Raw genomic sequence first — 16,675 nt, 5'->3', positions numbered from 1 at the left:
AAAAATCAAGGGAGATGCTGATATACAAAACAGGACTAGAAAATTAGAGGGATTCCAGGAGTCAGAAATTGTTGCTCCAATGAGAGATCTGGACCAAGTATTTTATACATGTGACCACGAACCAACTATATGCAAAGGATAAAGAGATAATTGGCACTTTTCCCTTCTGGATAGTAGTCCCTGGGGAACCAAAGGTAGGGAAAAGAGACTAATGTCTCAGCATGCTCCAGACTGGACTTTTAATACATTACTGTAAGCCACCAGTAGAACAGTGACTAGTGGAAAAGCTCTGAAGCCTAACTTACAAAAGCAGACTTTCCTTTCCTTGGAGATGGAATAAGGGAAATGAAAGCAAGAACGAACATCTTCCATCTACTCAATTCCATGAAATTATAAAAATTATTTTATTCTTTGACAAAAATGTCCAAAATCAATTCTACAACATTGTCACATCAGCAGGTGCTCAAGTCCCATAGCCATTTTGCTATAACGCTTAAATGGAAATACAGTTAAGAAGAGTACCTCTGCCACAGATTCCTCCAGGTTTCTCTCTAGGACTTAAAACACCAGAGGTGGATTCAACAGGAATCCATAAAAGTGAGTGGTGAGTGCCAGAGGCAGGCTTGATAGCCACACTCTTCTCAGTTCTCTGTTCCATGCCCAAGAAGACAGTCCATGGCACATTTGCTGATTAGCCATTTCCATTTTATGTACCATAATTTAGTCACAATCATCAGCTACTCCTCTGAATCACTTTTGTCTGGTGTCAAAAACGGAATACATCTGCTTTTGTTGACAAATCTTTCTCATGTATGAGTTTATAAAGGCAGGTAGAAACAAAACTCAGGTTTACATTGCATGGCATTGATGGATCAGAGTGATGTAATGTGAAACAACTAAAAGTGGGAACCACCTACAAATGCCCATAGAGCTAAAAGAGGTTATTTCATTAATTATTGCAAAAAAAAAAAATGAGGATTAGATATGGGTAGATGGGTTTTAGCAAGCTCTACAATTCATCTTGCATACACACTCTTTGAGTATACTTAGTAAACAGCCAAACATGGTCTACAAAAGGCCAATATGACTTCTCCTAGGACCTCTAAGCAAAACTTAAGAGTTATTAACATAATTACTAGAACCCCCAGGATGCCTCTAAATTGTCATGATTTCAAAAAGGATGGAGTTCTTCAGCAGGGATATAACAATCTGTATTCTAATTTATTAAAGTAGGTATGAAATTCCTTCTTTTTTCTCTCTGATAAATAAATGTACTAAAAACACCTTTTGGCACTAGTTTGGATCCTACCCGTATCTACAGAACATTTATTTTTTTCCTTCCTGGACTTATTTTTATACCTACATTTTTCACTGTATGCCTGGTTTTGCCAATTGCTAGCCTTGGGATATAGATTTTTTAACCCTTCTGAAGTTCAGTCTCTTGATCTATTAAAAAACTTCTAATGAACAAAGTGTTGTGAGAATTAATAGAATAATAATATAAATAGAGTACTGAACACATAAGACATGACAGTTCATAATAAACATTTACCCTTTTTCGTCTTCCTGGAAAGCCACAGTAGAGTGAAGGATTACCTATTAAAATGCATCTTTAATTTTTATTAGTTAACCATCTTTAATTGTCACTCTAAGAAAATATTTGAAACTTAGGAATAGTTTGAGTTAGTTACACTAGAACAGGAAAACTTGTTTTTATTTTAATTTCTGAGCTCAGTAATATTGTTAATGTATTTTACAAGAAAAAAATCAGAAATTTTCAAATTTTTAGACAGACATCAAAACAGGAAAGTAGAAGAGTATCAACTGTGTGGAATGCCACATAATGTAAGTCCCTGGGGGAGCACCGCACAACTCCTGTTTCTCAATCCAGAATATTAAAGGAAACAACAGGTCAGAAACAAAAGCGCAGTTTCCGACCAGCCACATAAACTAATCAGAGACACATAAACTTGGAAAGACAACAAATATTGCTTCTTAAATTATTACTTCTAAGATAAAATCAAATTATATAATTTGAAATAGCTTAGTGAAAATATGTTGAAACTTTTCAATTCAGACCATTACCTGAGATCCATAAATGTTTTGCAGGTTTTTTTCCTCCAGTAATACTAAGTTGTGTAATAGTAACAGTTGAACGATTAAAGTATCTGACATTTAAATCAACCCCATTGTATACTTTTTGGATATTGACATAAAGAGTGTTACAGTCTCTGTAGGCATATCTTTGTAAACATAATTCATTGAAAAATGAATTAATCATACAATTTCAAGCAGTAAACTACAGTCTAATGTTTTAAAAATCCAGCCAAGTTTTCTATCTCATGAGTTTTGCATCTCATAATTTTGGATGGAAAGGGCTTCAAAGGGGGCAGTCTGATTTTCCATATCTTTAACATATTCTCAAGCAGTTTAAAGAGTCAAAAACAGAGACAACATTTTAAATAAACATTATATTTATCAAAATTGCATGTAAAATGATGATTCTTTAAAGAGGCATTTTTGAAAACACTATATATTTTAGATAAGCCATAGTGACATTGTTTGTGGTAATTACTAAAACCAGCTTCAAGATTTTTACTTCAATATTCAAAATTCAGGCTAAGATAGAAAACATAGAATATTTACAAATCTTCTCGTAGGTTGAAAATGGAATTACTGCTCATTTTCCCGTAGGATACTCTAGAGTGTCTCATTTCCAAAATATCTTTGGATATTGCAATGCAAATTTCATAGGCAAATTCAATGACTTGGGAAACAAAGTATTAGCTCATTGAAAGAATTATGATAACTTAATTTTTAAAAAGCAGGAACTTTTGTGGGGCTACACAAAACTTCTAGAAACCTGGGATTGAATAGCAACTCTGAAGCCAGCAGCTTCATCTCTTCATTTGATAGAGGAAGCACAGAAAGAAGGGACTAATACAAGGTAACATAACTCATTAATAGAAGAATAAAGTCCATAACCCAAAAGTACCTTTGGCTTATTTACCACCACATGCATTTTATATATGTACAAAACAAAAATTGACAGGTGGAAAATCTCCTTTAAAATCTAGAGAAAATGTAACTATTAAATACTGGCATTTAAAAAAAAACTAGGAAAAGTTTCAAAATAGACACAGAAATTTAGCACTGAAAAACTGTTCAAAAATTGTATTAGAATCTTACTGCCAATGTTTTCTGCCTCCCCGGAGAAGGTTATGAATGTTAAAAAAACACAGTTAAGTTACAGCTACATTGGTTTATTCAAATAATCAGTGCATCCTTCAAGGAAGGCCAATACTACAGCATTTACAACTCATGTCTAAGTCAGTGAGCTCTTATCCATAGATTCAATTCTTTATCTTAAATTTTCTCAGGATTGGCCACAAAGTAGAACAAGTTTATCTTGGACTATTTTACTTCTAAACATGAGTGAAGAATTACATATTATTTAAGCATCTGTAATCCCATATCTAGAAAAACATGTTTAAGTAGAAATTCAGGTTCACAAAGATGAGTTAAGGATTCTGCTAATAAATAGAATTGATTCTATTAATCTTTTCTAATACATGACACAAACATAAACAATAAGTTAGAAGAGAAATAATTTATCATAAGTTAAAATATATGTAATGCTTATTATGCTATATTTTAGTACTTTAATATTTTAAAATATTAAAATCATATTTGTGTATATGGCAAGGTACCTGGTTCATAAGCAGTATAGAATATTATTTCAAGTTAATAATCATAAGAAGTCAGAAACAGGAAGGATTTTTACAATTGTGGAATAATTCGTTGATGAGAAAATATTAGTTCCCCTTATCTGGGAGAATAAAAAGTATGTACATTTGATTTATAAGCTGTAGTTTCAAAAATATAAGAGTATAACATAGGTTTTTGTAATGAGATGTTAAATAGGAATTATTCTATTGTCTCTGACAGGTTTCTGAAATCTAAAAGCTGAAATGAAGAGGTACTAAGTGCCTTACTCTTCTACGAGACAACAGAACAACAGAATAGAATCAAACCCAGTCAGATACGATCACTGTGGCCAGAACCACTATCCGTCCTCCGCTTCCTGCTACAGGCAAAACATGTGAAAGCAGAGTCCATAAGCCCCTTGAGTCAAGGAAGATAAAACTCCAGCAGTCACTGGCAACTGGAGAGACTGGGAGTTCGCGCCTCAGTTTGTCACGTGCTGAGGCTGCTTTGCACTTATCCTTGAGTAATAGACAAAAGAACTGGAAAAAGTTCGTAGAGCAAAGAAAATTTTGGGATCATGTGGAGGGGCCTGCAACACCATATTTGTCATGGCAACCATGTATGGATTTCCAGTAAGTTCATGTGAAATAATGAAAAGTGGGTCCCCAGGTGATAGGACTTTAGCAAGAAGCTGTGGGGTGTACTGCCAATTCTGAGAGCTGAAAGGTGAAGAAAAAGGACAAGATAGGTTCTTTTTGTCATACTTAACATCAGGCACCTGGGATGTCGAGATGGTCATCAACAGCCACAAATTAGCCAGAAAGGCAGAAACAATCAATATGGACATGTAGTCCCCAACAGCAACGGGCTCTTAGGCAGAGATTCATCTGTCTTTGCTCACCTGTTCTCCTCACCAGTTCTCAGTAACAGAGACTTCAAAGGCAAGGAAAGATTATCCAGCTCACAGTTTCTCTGCCTCGGTCTCTTTCTCTCTCTCTCTCTCTCTCTCTCTCACACCACACACACACACACACACAAACACACAGACAAACACATACACAGGGTGTGGAGGGACACAGATGAGATTTAAACCAAGTATGAGGCTTGAGTTTTAAATTAGATTGAAATTGAATAAAAATGATCGGCATAGTTCCTCAAAAGGTTAAACATACAGTTACCATACGACCCAGTCACTCCACTCCTAGGTGTATGCTCAAGAGAAATGAAAACATATGGCTACAAAAACACTTGTAAATGAATATTCAGAGCAGCATTATTTATAATAACCAAAAAGTGTAAACAACCGATATGTCCATCAACCAACAAACGGATTTTAAAAAGTGTTATATTAATACAATGGAATATTTTTCAACAAAACAAAAAAACAAAGTACTGATAGCATGTTACAACATGAATGAACCTGGAAAATATTATGCTAAAAGAAAAAAAGCCAAATTTCAGAAAGTGAGAACAATAATTTTTGTATCTGGATTTCTTCCTTGTACATAAAAAGTGATCAAAACATTCTAAAATTGTAATTTCATAGTTTATAATTGATAAATAGTCACCAAATGAATGAACATATGGTGATAGCTCTAAAAAACAAGAAGAAGCTGGATTTAGGCAAGATAAAGCCAAAGAAGAGAAGACACGAAAATTGAATAGCCAAAAAAAAAAAAAAAAAAAAAAAAAACCTAAATGAGAACAAGTAACAAATGGCGATGAAATATTTAATATATCAAGGGCAAAAAAATAGGCTTTTAAAACACATTGCTGTAAACACCAAAAATGTAAATATTCAAATTATATTTTTACTCATTTGTTTTTGCCCCTAAAGTTTCTTCTCCTCTAGTTGGTATAATGGAAATTTTCCTGAATTTGTGCACATGAGATAGTCTGAATACGGACTACCTGGTTCCATATATTGAATTGCATCACAAATACAAAAGCCTTCAGTTAATAAGAGTAGATGTGAGAATAGAACTCAAGGGATTCAACTCCAATAGTTCTCCCTTCAAATTGGTGCTGAGAAACCGGAAAACCAGTGCTGCCTCCCTCTGGGGTAGCCGGTTTTGTAAAGACAATTTTTCAAGTCTCCTTGGCTGTCATCATAATCATTTTGATAAACTCTGAAGGAGCCCAAAAAAGTAATGTAAAGAAAAAGAAAAGGCATACTACAAGGGAGAGTATTGTTCTGAAATCTTTCCATGTAATAACTTTAATGTTTGACAGCATAGGTGACAAGTGAAAACAAGTTATTTTCTGCTCTGAAGTTAGCATGACCAACGAAAAGCACCTCCTTGTAAATCTTACATGGGCTGATCATCTATTATTCCCTTCATTATACAATTAATAAAGTATATATTATAGATCTTAACTTCTAAACTGCTGTGTTAATGTATCCCAACGGACAAAGATGGTAGAAATGATGATGATGATAGTAACATCAATAGCTAATATTTATTAACTGCTTTATATGTGGCCAGGTACTGTGTAAGCATTCTAGAAACATTATTTCATGTATTGTTAACAACTATTCTGAGATAGGTATTTTATGATGTATATTTTACAGATGAGAATAATGAATTTTATGAACTTAGCCAAGCCCTATAGCTAGTAGTGGGTCTAGACTGAACCCAGGCAGCCTGATTCTAGAAACTGCACAAAAAAACAAGTGGACTTAACTGCCTCCCAGGGAAGTGCCTATACCAGACAAATCAATTCTGGAGAAAATTATGAGCATGAAAATGGTCTCACATGCTGTGATCCCTCTGCCCATCAGTCTCTTTTTGTGCAAGATATCCTCTGTGCTTTTCCATCTCAGGTGCCCTCTCCAGCAGCAACAGATTTTCTTAGCTCTTCCTCCTACAGTCAAAAGCGACCTGAGGAGCATTCCTGTAATTCCTACTTACACGCTAATGGAATGATGGCAGGTCAAGTAGTTATCTACAGCATAGTTGCTTTTCATAATTTTTCCAGGGACTAGATAGTAATATAAAATAGTCAATTATAGGAGTTGCAGGACTGTCATGGAAGGCCTTTTCAGATAGGCAGGCATTTTAGATTCCTTCACAGTGAACTGTACACAGAATGAGTTCTATTTTAACTGTTTAGCTTTAAGTCTAATAAACCAAGAAAAACGGGCATACAAAGGCAGGGAAAATGTAAGGTCTCAAGATAAAATCTAAGACATTCACCACTGCTTTCTGGACTCTTAACAAACTTGCCTCTGCTTTCTTCTCCAAATCTCTCTCTCTTCTTGTCCTCTTTCTTAGGTATGGGAATACTTGACCATTATCAATTTCTAACAATTTATAAAAGGGCCATGGCCTACACCTTTTCTTTGCCATAAATACCACTCCAGCAGCTATGGATACCATCCTTCAATTCTCAGGTTAAATTATTCCTTTGAGAAGTTCTCTCTAAACCTTGAAGTGGTGGTAGGGGCTTCTCCTATGACTTCCAATGGTTCCCTATTTTATCTTTATTAAAATACTTATTACATGGTATAATAACTATAATTATGCCTAACACCCACTAGAATTTAACTCCTTCTTCACAAATGCTTGGTATTATTTTAGTCACGTACAGCAGACAGTTCTCACTCTCACACTCCTCTTCTCCCAGGATCAATCTAGGCTCCATGTCCAGCCTCCTTTGCAGTTAGATGTGCTCATGTGACTCAGTACTATCTCACTAACAAAATGTGAACAGAAGTGACAAGGACCACTACCATGTCTGGTCCATCTGATCCTTCTAGGCAATACTCTATTTTATATCCCCATGGTGAATTTGGAAGCCAAAAGTTAAAATTGCAAAATCCCTGGCAGCCTAGGTTTCTAAATAGTTGTTTAAAGCAAACTTTCCTTACTTACCTAGAATAATTTTGGACTTTCACCTGAGCTGCTTCTCTCTAAATCTTTATTTTGAGGGATCTATTTTTTATATAAACATATTTTTTCTACGATATATATTATAAATATAAATATACATATTTCCTAGAATCTAGAATACTTGTAGGTACATTAGAAATCTATAAATACATGTTCACTTAAAAAATCAAATGAATGAGTAGTATTAATATCTTAAACAATAAATTCTATTTTTCTCATACTAATTTATAAAGATACTAATGTTTATTTCATGCTTACCATGTATCATTGCTTTCCAAAATCAGATACATAAAGTATCTCATTTAATCCCCAAAATAATGTTATGAGGTATTTACTATCATAATCTCATTATACAGATTAGTAAATTAAAGCTTATACCAGCTAACTCATTTGCCCAATGTATCCGAATTAGTAACTATATGAGCTAAGATTCAATTCGAATAATTTTATTCTAAAGCCTATGTCTTTACTCTTAAAAAAGTTATTCCTATATTGCTGTGTAGAGGAAAGCAATAAAATTTTAAATAACAGTGGAATAAAATAATATTTTATATGAATAATACTATCACTTTATATAATCATTTCTAGGAAAGTGCTAAGAGTTTCTAAGAATTTATGATGACACCACAGTACCATCTTAGTGTTGTTTTAAACACAAAAGATTCAGATGCTACACAGAAAGTTAGTTTTAGATTTGAGGATGATATCTAAGTTTCAAGGTTTCTAGTATTATTTTAAATACTTCATCGAGGCTTTGGCTTCATAAATGTTTACGGGACAGCAATTGCCTTAGAGATTTCTAGATTTCATTAACACACGAGTTGCATTAAATATATAAAATTAGAACTTACTTTTTTTTTGAGATGGAGTCTCGTTCTGTCGCCCAGGCTGGAGGCTAGCGTGCAGTGGCGCGATCCCGGCTCACTGCAAGCTCCGCCTCCCGGGTTCGCGCCATTTTCCTGCCTCAGCCTCCGGAGTAGCTGGTACTACAGGCACCCGCCACTATGCCCGGCTAATTTTGTTTTTGTATTTTTAGTAGAGACGGGGTTTCACCGTGTTAGCCAGGGTGGTCTCGATCTCCTGACCTCGTGATCCACCCGCCTCGGCCTCCCAAAGTGCTGGGATTACAGGCGTGAGCCACTGTGCCCAGCCTAGAGCTTACTCTTAAATCAGCAATCAATCCTTGCACATTTAGAGGTCAGCCCTCAGGTTATAATTCACTCAGAATCACTTTGTTCTCTAAGTTAAGAAAATCCATTGTGATCTAATATAGTGTCATCTTCATCATGCACAGAAAAAACCTTCCCCACATAATTGGATCAATATCTGTTGTGGAAAGTCTAGACCACATTAATTGGGTTGGTGCTTATTTAGATTTTAGTCATTTTATCAGGAGTTTCAGATTGGCTTCTAAAAATCGATGCCCTGCTGTGTCAGGTTCTAGCACAAGGGTATGTCAGAGGCTTTCTCTAGTATGGCCAAGCTTGAGACTTAGCTTTTATTTAAGTAATAATATGCTACATAATAGAAGTAAAATAGGTGGGCCTGAAAAACCATTAGGAAAATTTATCACTGGATTCACTTAACGAAACCTGCACAATTGCCTTATTTTTAAGATAACTATAATCATACTTCATCTCTGACTTGGCTGCTCCCCCCATGTTATTGTATTGACAAGGCCATGGTCATTTGTCATGATTAATGAAACATGCCAGAACAGATATTGTCATGAATTCAGTTCAAATGTGTTTTAAAACCCTTTCTAATAGGTATCCAAAGTCCTTCGGGTGTGTGGTGCAGGAGGAAGATTCTTTTATAGATTCTTCTGTACAGTATGATTTTACACTTTTTCCTCTGCGTGTAAATATAATGAAATTTGTAAGATAAAATAGAAAAGATATTACTTAAAAAACTGGAAAAATTCAGCACTATAAAATGTTTATAGTAGTGGCCTGTGAGTAACAAGAATTATAGATGTATTAATGTACTTTCAAAAATGGCCTACATGCATCATTGTTTGTTAAAATCAACTTTATTTTTTAAATATGCTCTGGATAAAATCTGTATAAGTACAAATACTTGTAGACAATGGATTCTGGAGACAGTTTTGTCCTAAATGAAATAAAGCTGCTTTTTTTTTATTAAAAAATTATAGGATACTGAGGATGTTTAGTTTGATTTATATTAAATATTAAATAGCTATATTATGAGATAAGCCTCTCATATATTGCCAGGTATTGTTGGCTAAGTGCTGGAAAGTCATTGTTTACAAATCAGGTACTATCTCCAGAGAGCAGAGAGCCTTGAGGCACCTTTGCCTTTTGCTCAAAAAGAAAATACAAGAAAAGTGGCAGTGAAACTTTCTAAGTTCTCAAATTTGGGCAGGTTGCTGAATATTTGGAAGGCAAGGTGCAAGTTGAATAAGAACATGAAACATTCATAGTAAGTTCAAATATTTAAGTACATAATGCACTAAATCAAAATCATATATAGTGTGTTCTCATAGCAATAAAAATTGAAGACAGAGATGTAAGGAAAATCTAATTGAGAAACTCATATTTATTAGCTTAGGTTTCAAAGTATTAGGAAACAACTGTCATAATTCCTTTCTGAGATTAACATAGTTGTGTAGTTTGAGTATCACAGGTGCTCTGGAAATAGCTTCTCACTGCCTACTAAGGAACCCCTTTTCCATTGGGGCCCCCCGTTTCTCTCTAACTGCATTCTTGCCGTATATTCACCCTTGCAATATGGAGCTATCTATAGATATCTATTTTACAACTCCATGTCTTTCCTCTGCTCTGAATTCCTTTCCCCAATTTATCTACCTGGAAAACTCGCATCGACCTTCAAAATCCCAGGTCAGGATCACCTCTTGCCTTATGCAGCCCTTCCCAAGCCCTCTAGACAGTCCTCACTCACTACTTGCTACTAACTGTACCTGTGTACTCATAGCATTCAGCATTTTCAGGGTAGCCTGTTATGATTATAATTTTGCTTTCCCTCAACAGATGAGCAGTTTTTCATAATAAGGATAATGATGGAGTTTGATTTGACTCTTTTTATTGAGTAAAACAACTCAGTGAAAATTTAATATAATAAATTAAAGAACTTTAACCAAGGACAAGAAAGACATAAATTTCAAGGGTTTTATACTCTCGTTTTAGAAGTGCCTTCTAAGAAAGTAAAAAAAACAAAAAGCAAGTTAAGTTTATTGAATCTTTCCAGCTGGTTAGGAATGTTTAAAAGAAAGAATTTTTGAAATTTTACTCATGATATTTTCTCCATATTATTGAAATAGCCCTCATCAAAATATATGAAGGCTAAGGACATTCTTACGTTTGGGAGCATTGAAGTGAAAAGAACAAAACAAGAAATACCTCTGACTAAAAGCAAAGGTAAAGAAAAGCTGAGGACTAATGAGAAGGCAAGGATGAAGCAGAAGGAGCACTGGATCTAGGAGCAAGAAAGTGACTCCTAGTTCCTCATCTGTCACTCATTAACAACATCCTTTTGGCTGTTACACACAGATATACACACAACCACATACATGCAATCATAAACACACAAATGCAAAATGACAGGTTTTAGGACAAATTTTTTTCCACTTTCAACATTTTTCAAGGTGTTCAATTATTCTCCATTTAGATGTTCTGATTCTTTAAAAGATATTCTACAATATATCACTTCAGGTCTTATTTAATGTGGCTTAAACTTTGTTGTTTTAAATAGCATGATTTTGATAGATGGAGTTGAGAACAGTCAATATTACTCACGGTGCCTTGGTCCTGGCCCTGCTGCTGCATGGCTCTAGACACATTCCACTGACTCATTAACTCATTCAAAAATATGCTATTAACAGTTACCATGTGCCAGGCATCTACTCTCACTTGGTCTATTTTAAGGGAAGAAATTAGGCCATTCATAGAACAATATAGAATGTTTGTATATTACAAAGTTCCCTCTGATATAGAAATTGTCAGTTCTTAATCTGAATTTGTATGCGTGTGTTTAAACATCAGGGCAAAACATTAAAAAGCTCAATATTAAAATTCTCAGTGCTTGAATTGTATCAAAGTTAGTTAAAAAAGATAATTCAAAGTTATTTCTCCCAAGGCTGGGTGCAGTGACTCACACCTGTAATCCTAGCACTTTGGGAGGCTGAGGCGGGTGGATCATCTGAAGTCAGGAGTTCAAGACCAGCATGGCCAACACGGTGAAACCCCCGTCTCTACTAAAAATACAAAAAATTAGCCGGGTGTGGTGGCACACTCATGTAGTCCCAGCTACTTGGGGTCCTGAGACAGGAGAATCGCTTGAACCCAGGAGGCGGAGGTTGCAGTGAGCCGAGATTGCACCACCGCACTCCAGGCTGGGCTACAGAGTGAGACTCCATCTCAAAAAAAAAAAAAAAAAAAAAAGAAAAAAGAATAAAGTTATTTATCCTACATTTTAACTGCTTTATTAATCACAAATCTTTAACAAATAATACATAGAATGAAAAATTTAAAAACATTTTTAGGGGGATGGTGATGGTCTATGTTTGGTTTGTAAAAGAATTAGTACTTTTTGGTCAATACAAGTCTATTTTGTTAATTTTAGTTATAGTAAGTCTACAAATACTAGTAATACTAGTAACATGCTAATATAAAAACACTATCCTGGAAATACTATGAATTAATGTAATTTTCATTTTGAGGTAGATTTTCATTTGAATTAATCTGGAGTTTTTACATTTTAAAATTTATATTTCCAATTTTTTAATCAATATAACCACTAGAGTGCCTGCTAGTCATGAAGATACAGTGGATCCAAGCCTGTGGTCCGTGTTTCTCAAATCTGAGAATGTGCAAATGTCAGAGAATGTGCACATGAATTCTAGTTTGAGGAACTCTGCCCTAAATTGTTCAGAAAGGATATTATCATATTGCCTGGGGTATGGCCCTCTATGTATTTTTTCACAGATAGTATTCACTGTGTTCCTCCATAACGAAGTCCCCACATTGGACCCCCTAAATTCTGTCCTTTCACATTAACCTGATTCCTTTCTCTGAGTTTGGTAAAAATAATTTTATATTCAAGATAATACCTTAATCTGATTATTAGATAATTATAAAACAAGGTGCAATTAGAAAAGAACCGTGGAGGGTAAGATAGAAGACAAAAAACTCCATTAATTTGCCTCTGATCTTTGAATGATTATATAATCTTGATTACATCACTTCATATCTCTAAGCCACAGTTTCCTCCTCTATAAAAATAATCCCCATATTCCCCACTGGTTTGCAATGACAAATGAAATAACAGATTTGGAAAGTACTATAACTGTCATGATACCAATATGGGACCTTCTTAATTTACTTATAATGTCTTGGGCTAAAGCTATACGAACTCAGACTTATTTGAGACAAATTATCAAACCACTGTTTGTTTAACTTTGGGTAATCTGCATTACACATAAACCTTGGTGTTCATGCAAAAACAGGGTTAACAATACCTACCTCATAGGATTATTTTAAGTATTTCATAAGATAATATATGTAAATTTTTAGCCTGATGTCCAGCCCTGGTAAATGCCTAAAAAGTAGTAGCAATTTCAAAAAAATGACCAAGGTTTGTAGCATGTATTTTTATTGCTATTTTTAGGGAATTCAATTAGAGGAATGAGAACATCATGAAATTATAATGCCTTAGGAATGTAAAATACTAAAGCAGAGACCCGGTCCAAATTCCTAATTAAGTTCTTTAACACAAAAGGAAATAGCCTCAAGAACATACTGTTAGGGTTGTTTATATAAACGAATTTAAAATGTTTCTTCTTTCATGTATGTATCCTATAGATGTAGATGAAAAACACACACATAAGTGATGCCTCAGTTTGCATATCCTCTCATCAACTGATAAGCCATGATGAATCTGAGAAAACTGTTGCAACTATAGTAATGCAGATGAAGATTATTCTTCTCTCTCATTGCAGTCTTGAGACTTGTGGTTGAGAAAATAAGTAAATAAGCAAATAAAGAACCACTAAGGAACTACAAAGCAACAGAGAATATTCACAGAAGGATAGGTACATTATGTATGCTGGTTGAATGTATCAGTGTCATTTGGTTTAGCACCACATCCATATTTTATGTGAGTTAAGGTATGGAGGGAAACCTCTGAGAATTGATACTGAAAATGTCTCAGAAATTACTGAAAGTTGTGCCTACAGTTCTTCCTTCAAACCTGTGCTTTCCATTTACTCCTGAGAAAAAGAAAGATGTTTTGGCTACAATATATCTTTTAGCAGATGTCTTAAAATTTTATCATGAACTAAGTTTGCCAGAGGAACTGAGACATTCTCCTCTGGCTTAGTAAAAACTAAAATTAATATTAGACAAGTATAATTTGCCTCTTGGCCTCAATTAGCAATTTTATTATCTCCAACTCAAAGCAAGCAATGGGTAAAAGGGTGAAAGATGACAATGAACTGAAGGAGACCAGGGAGCTCTGGGTGGTCTCAGTCCCAATCAGTTTCTAGCAAATCCCTCTATTTCTTGGCTTTCTTAGGCCCTTAATGCTTTACATTTTCTCCTACTCACCAAGGGCTTGGTTTCATCTTCATCTTTGAAATAATAGAGCTGATCCCCCTTGAGCACAAACCAGCGAGTATGCCAAGTCTTGACAAAGCCTCCTTGCTTCCTCAGCCACCCACACTTGATGGCATTCTGCCGCCCTTGGCCTTGCTGGGGGTTCTCCATGGAGTCATTGTTCTCCTCCATTATCAAGCCGATGGACTTTCCTAGTTAGCAAACAAAAAGAAAGGAAAATAATGAGGTGCTCTGTTATATTCAACTCCCTTTTAAACCACTCTTCTCCAGAAAAAAAAAAAAATAAGACAAAGAGAGAGGAAAGAAAGAAAAGAAAGAAAGAAAGAAAAATAAAGAAAGAAAGAGAAAGAAAGAAAGAGAGAAAGAGAGTAAGAAAGAGAGAAAGAGAGAGAGAAAGAGAAAGAGAGAGAGCAAGGGAAGTGAAGGGAAGGAAACGGGAAGGGGAAGGGAGTGGGAGAAGGGGTGAAAAATATTTCTCATCTCATTGGCCAAATTTCTAGACAAACCACAGACCTGGCAACAATATGCCCAGAGGAAACGTGGAGAGAGCTTATTGTGCCTTCCTGCCTTCTTAAATGAATTCAGCAGCTGAGTGGTGCTCTTTGTCCCTAAGTAGAACTGAAAAATAAGAAAGTTCTAGAGGTAATGTGTGAAGAAGGAATTTCTAAAAATAACCTAAGTAGAACTGAAAAATGAGAAAGTTCTAGAGGCAATGTCTGAAGAAGGAATTTCTAAAAACACACTAAAACATAACTCTCAAGATGATGGCCTCTGTGTCTGTTGGGCACAGCCTAGGACAGGCCCCTGCAGGCCTAGGTTTACCTAAGCAAGAGCTAGCCTGACGTGTGTCCCCATTTCAAGAGACTATTCAGAAAATCTTAATGAAAGATATTTGTCTTACATAGGTGAACATATCTCAAGATGTTTCTACCCTCTGTTTCCCAGATTATTCCCTCGACAATTTTTTTGGCTGGTCAGGGATTCGTACAGCTGAAAAAAGTTTAAGAGAAAACAAACAAACCAACAAAAAAAAAAACAAAACACCTGCTTTTGCTAGTTTTTTCTATAGTTTTTTCCTTTCTCCTAAAGCCATTCTCAAGCTTCAGGAGGGTGTGGTGTGCACCAGTCCATGACATGATGAGGAATATTTTAAGGTTATGTGTGAAGGAGTATAAGGCCATACTACCTATCCATAAGCAAGAAAATGAGTTCTTCACTGGAAAAATATTAACCAACAGGTGAGATGCTAAAACTGCTCCAGTAAGAACAGAGAAGGTGGACATTCTGGGGGAGCCAGGAACAAGTGGTTAAAAGAGATTTTCCTGTCCCAAAAGCTTCTTCCAAATTCTTGCTAATGTTTATTTCTAAACATTTATTCAGGAATTGGGAAGCCCTCTCTAACTCTTGTGTCTTTGATGAGGTTATAAAGATATTGATTATCTGATAAAACATAGATTATTCCTGTCCAGGCATATAAACAAAGTCCCTGTTTTATCATTTCTGATCAATTCTGGAAGACAAGCTGTCTTTCTGTCTGGTCTTTATATTCACCACTAATTTTTTAATCAATTTGCATGTATACAATTCTGCTTATAAATTCCATGAAGTTTCTATTGTCAGCCCTTGGTCATTTATGTTTCTTCCTTGAAGGCTCAGGGTCAAATCTTCCATTATTGTGCTTCAAGTTCTCTCAATTTAGTCCTGCCATTCCTGTTGCAGGGATGAAGCAGAACTTTCGTTCTAATTACTTCTTATTTTAATAACTTCAACCATCTTTGCAGAAGATTTGCCTCTTTCATTGGCATATATTTCAATCTATCACTATCCTTGCCTTAATCTTCACCTCTTAAACTCCTTTTAAACTTCAAGGAGGTCACTTGACTATTATCTGTCTCATTCAATATGCACTTTTGTCCTTTCTTAAAAAACAGGCCCCTGTCTCTACAATACGTCTGGACACTTCCTTTGCCCTATGGGGCATTCCATGACCATAACCACTTATTGCAGAAAACACTCTCCCCTCAGGTGTGTGCCCGTGTGTGTGCGGACTGGACCATGCCTGATGCCTCCAACTTGCTATGCCCCGCAGAGCAGGAACTTTCATCTCCTTTCTTTCACAGTACCTGACCTACTATGACGAGCCAAGAACTCCACTCTAAATGAACAATTAATGCTGTAAAATAATTTAGATAATAAGTATGCTTAGTTAGACCACCCTAAATAATCTTTTTCATCTCCTGGTATTTAAACTGTTTAAATCTACACAACTTGCTGTTTCAACACTGCCTATTCATTCTTTGACCAAACACATTAACTTATAAAGTTAAATGGGACCTTAAAACAAACATTCCAACACACACACCCCACAAACATGCACACACAAATCTAGAATTCATTGCACAACAAATTACTTAGGGCCCTTAGGTATTTTTTTTCTTTCCTCTCAAATTCATGCTTTCTATTAAGTTTGAAAAATTCCCT

The 16,675-nt window shown here is 35.3% G+C and overlaps 1 protein-coding gene across 1 annotated transcript in view; it reads right to left on the bottom strand.

The window, feature by feature from the left end:
- Window positions 1-16,675, bottom strand: part of ARHGAP24 (Rho GTPase activating protein 24) — a 521,725-nt gene that overhangs the window by 411,814 nt on the left and 93,236 nt on the right. Inside the window, exon 2 of the mRNA XM_003265851.4 lies at window positions 14,186-14,385. Coding sequence (XP_003265899.2) covers window positions 14,186-14,365 — 180 coding nt within the window. The 5' untranslated portion in view covers window positions 14,366-14,385. The remainder of the gene's footprint in view (window positions 1-14,185; window positions 14,386-16,675) is intronic.

Source organism: Nomascus leucogenys, chromosome 9 (assembly GCF_006542625.1).
Source record: "Nomascus leucogenys isolate Asia chromosome 9, Asia_NLE_v1, whole genome shotgun sequence".
Lineage (NCBI taxonomy): Eukaryota > Metazoa > Chordata > Mammalia > Primates > Hylobatidae > Nomascus > Nomascus leucogenys.
The sequence above is the reverse complement of the archived record's forward strand: the minus strand, read 5'-3'. Positions and strand labels throughout refer to the sequence as shown.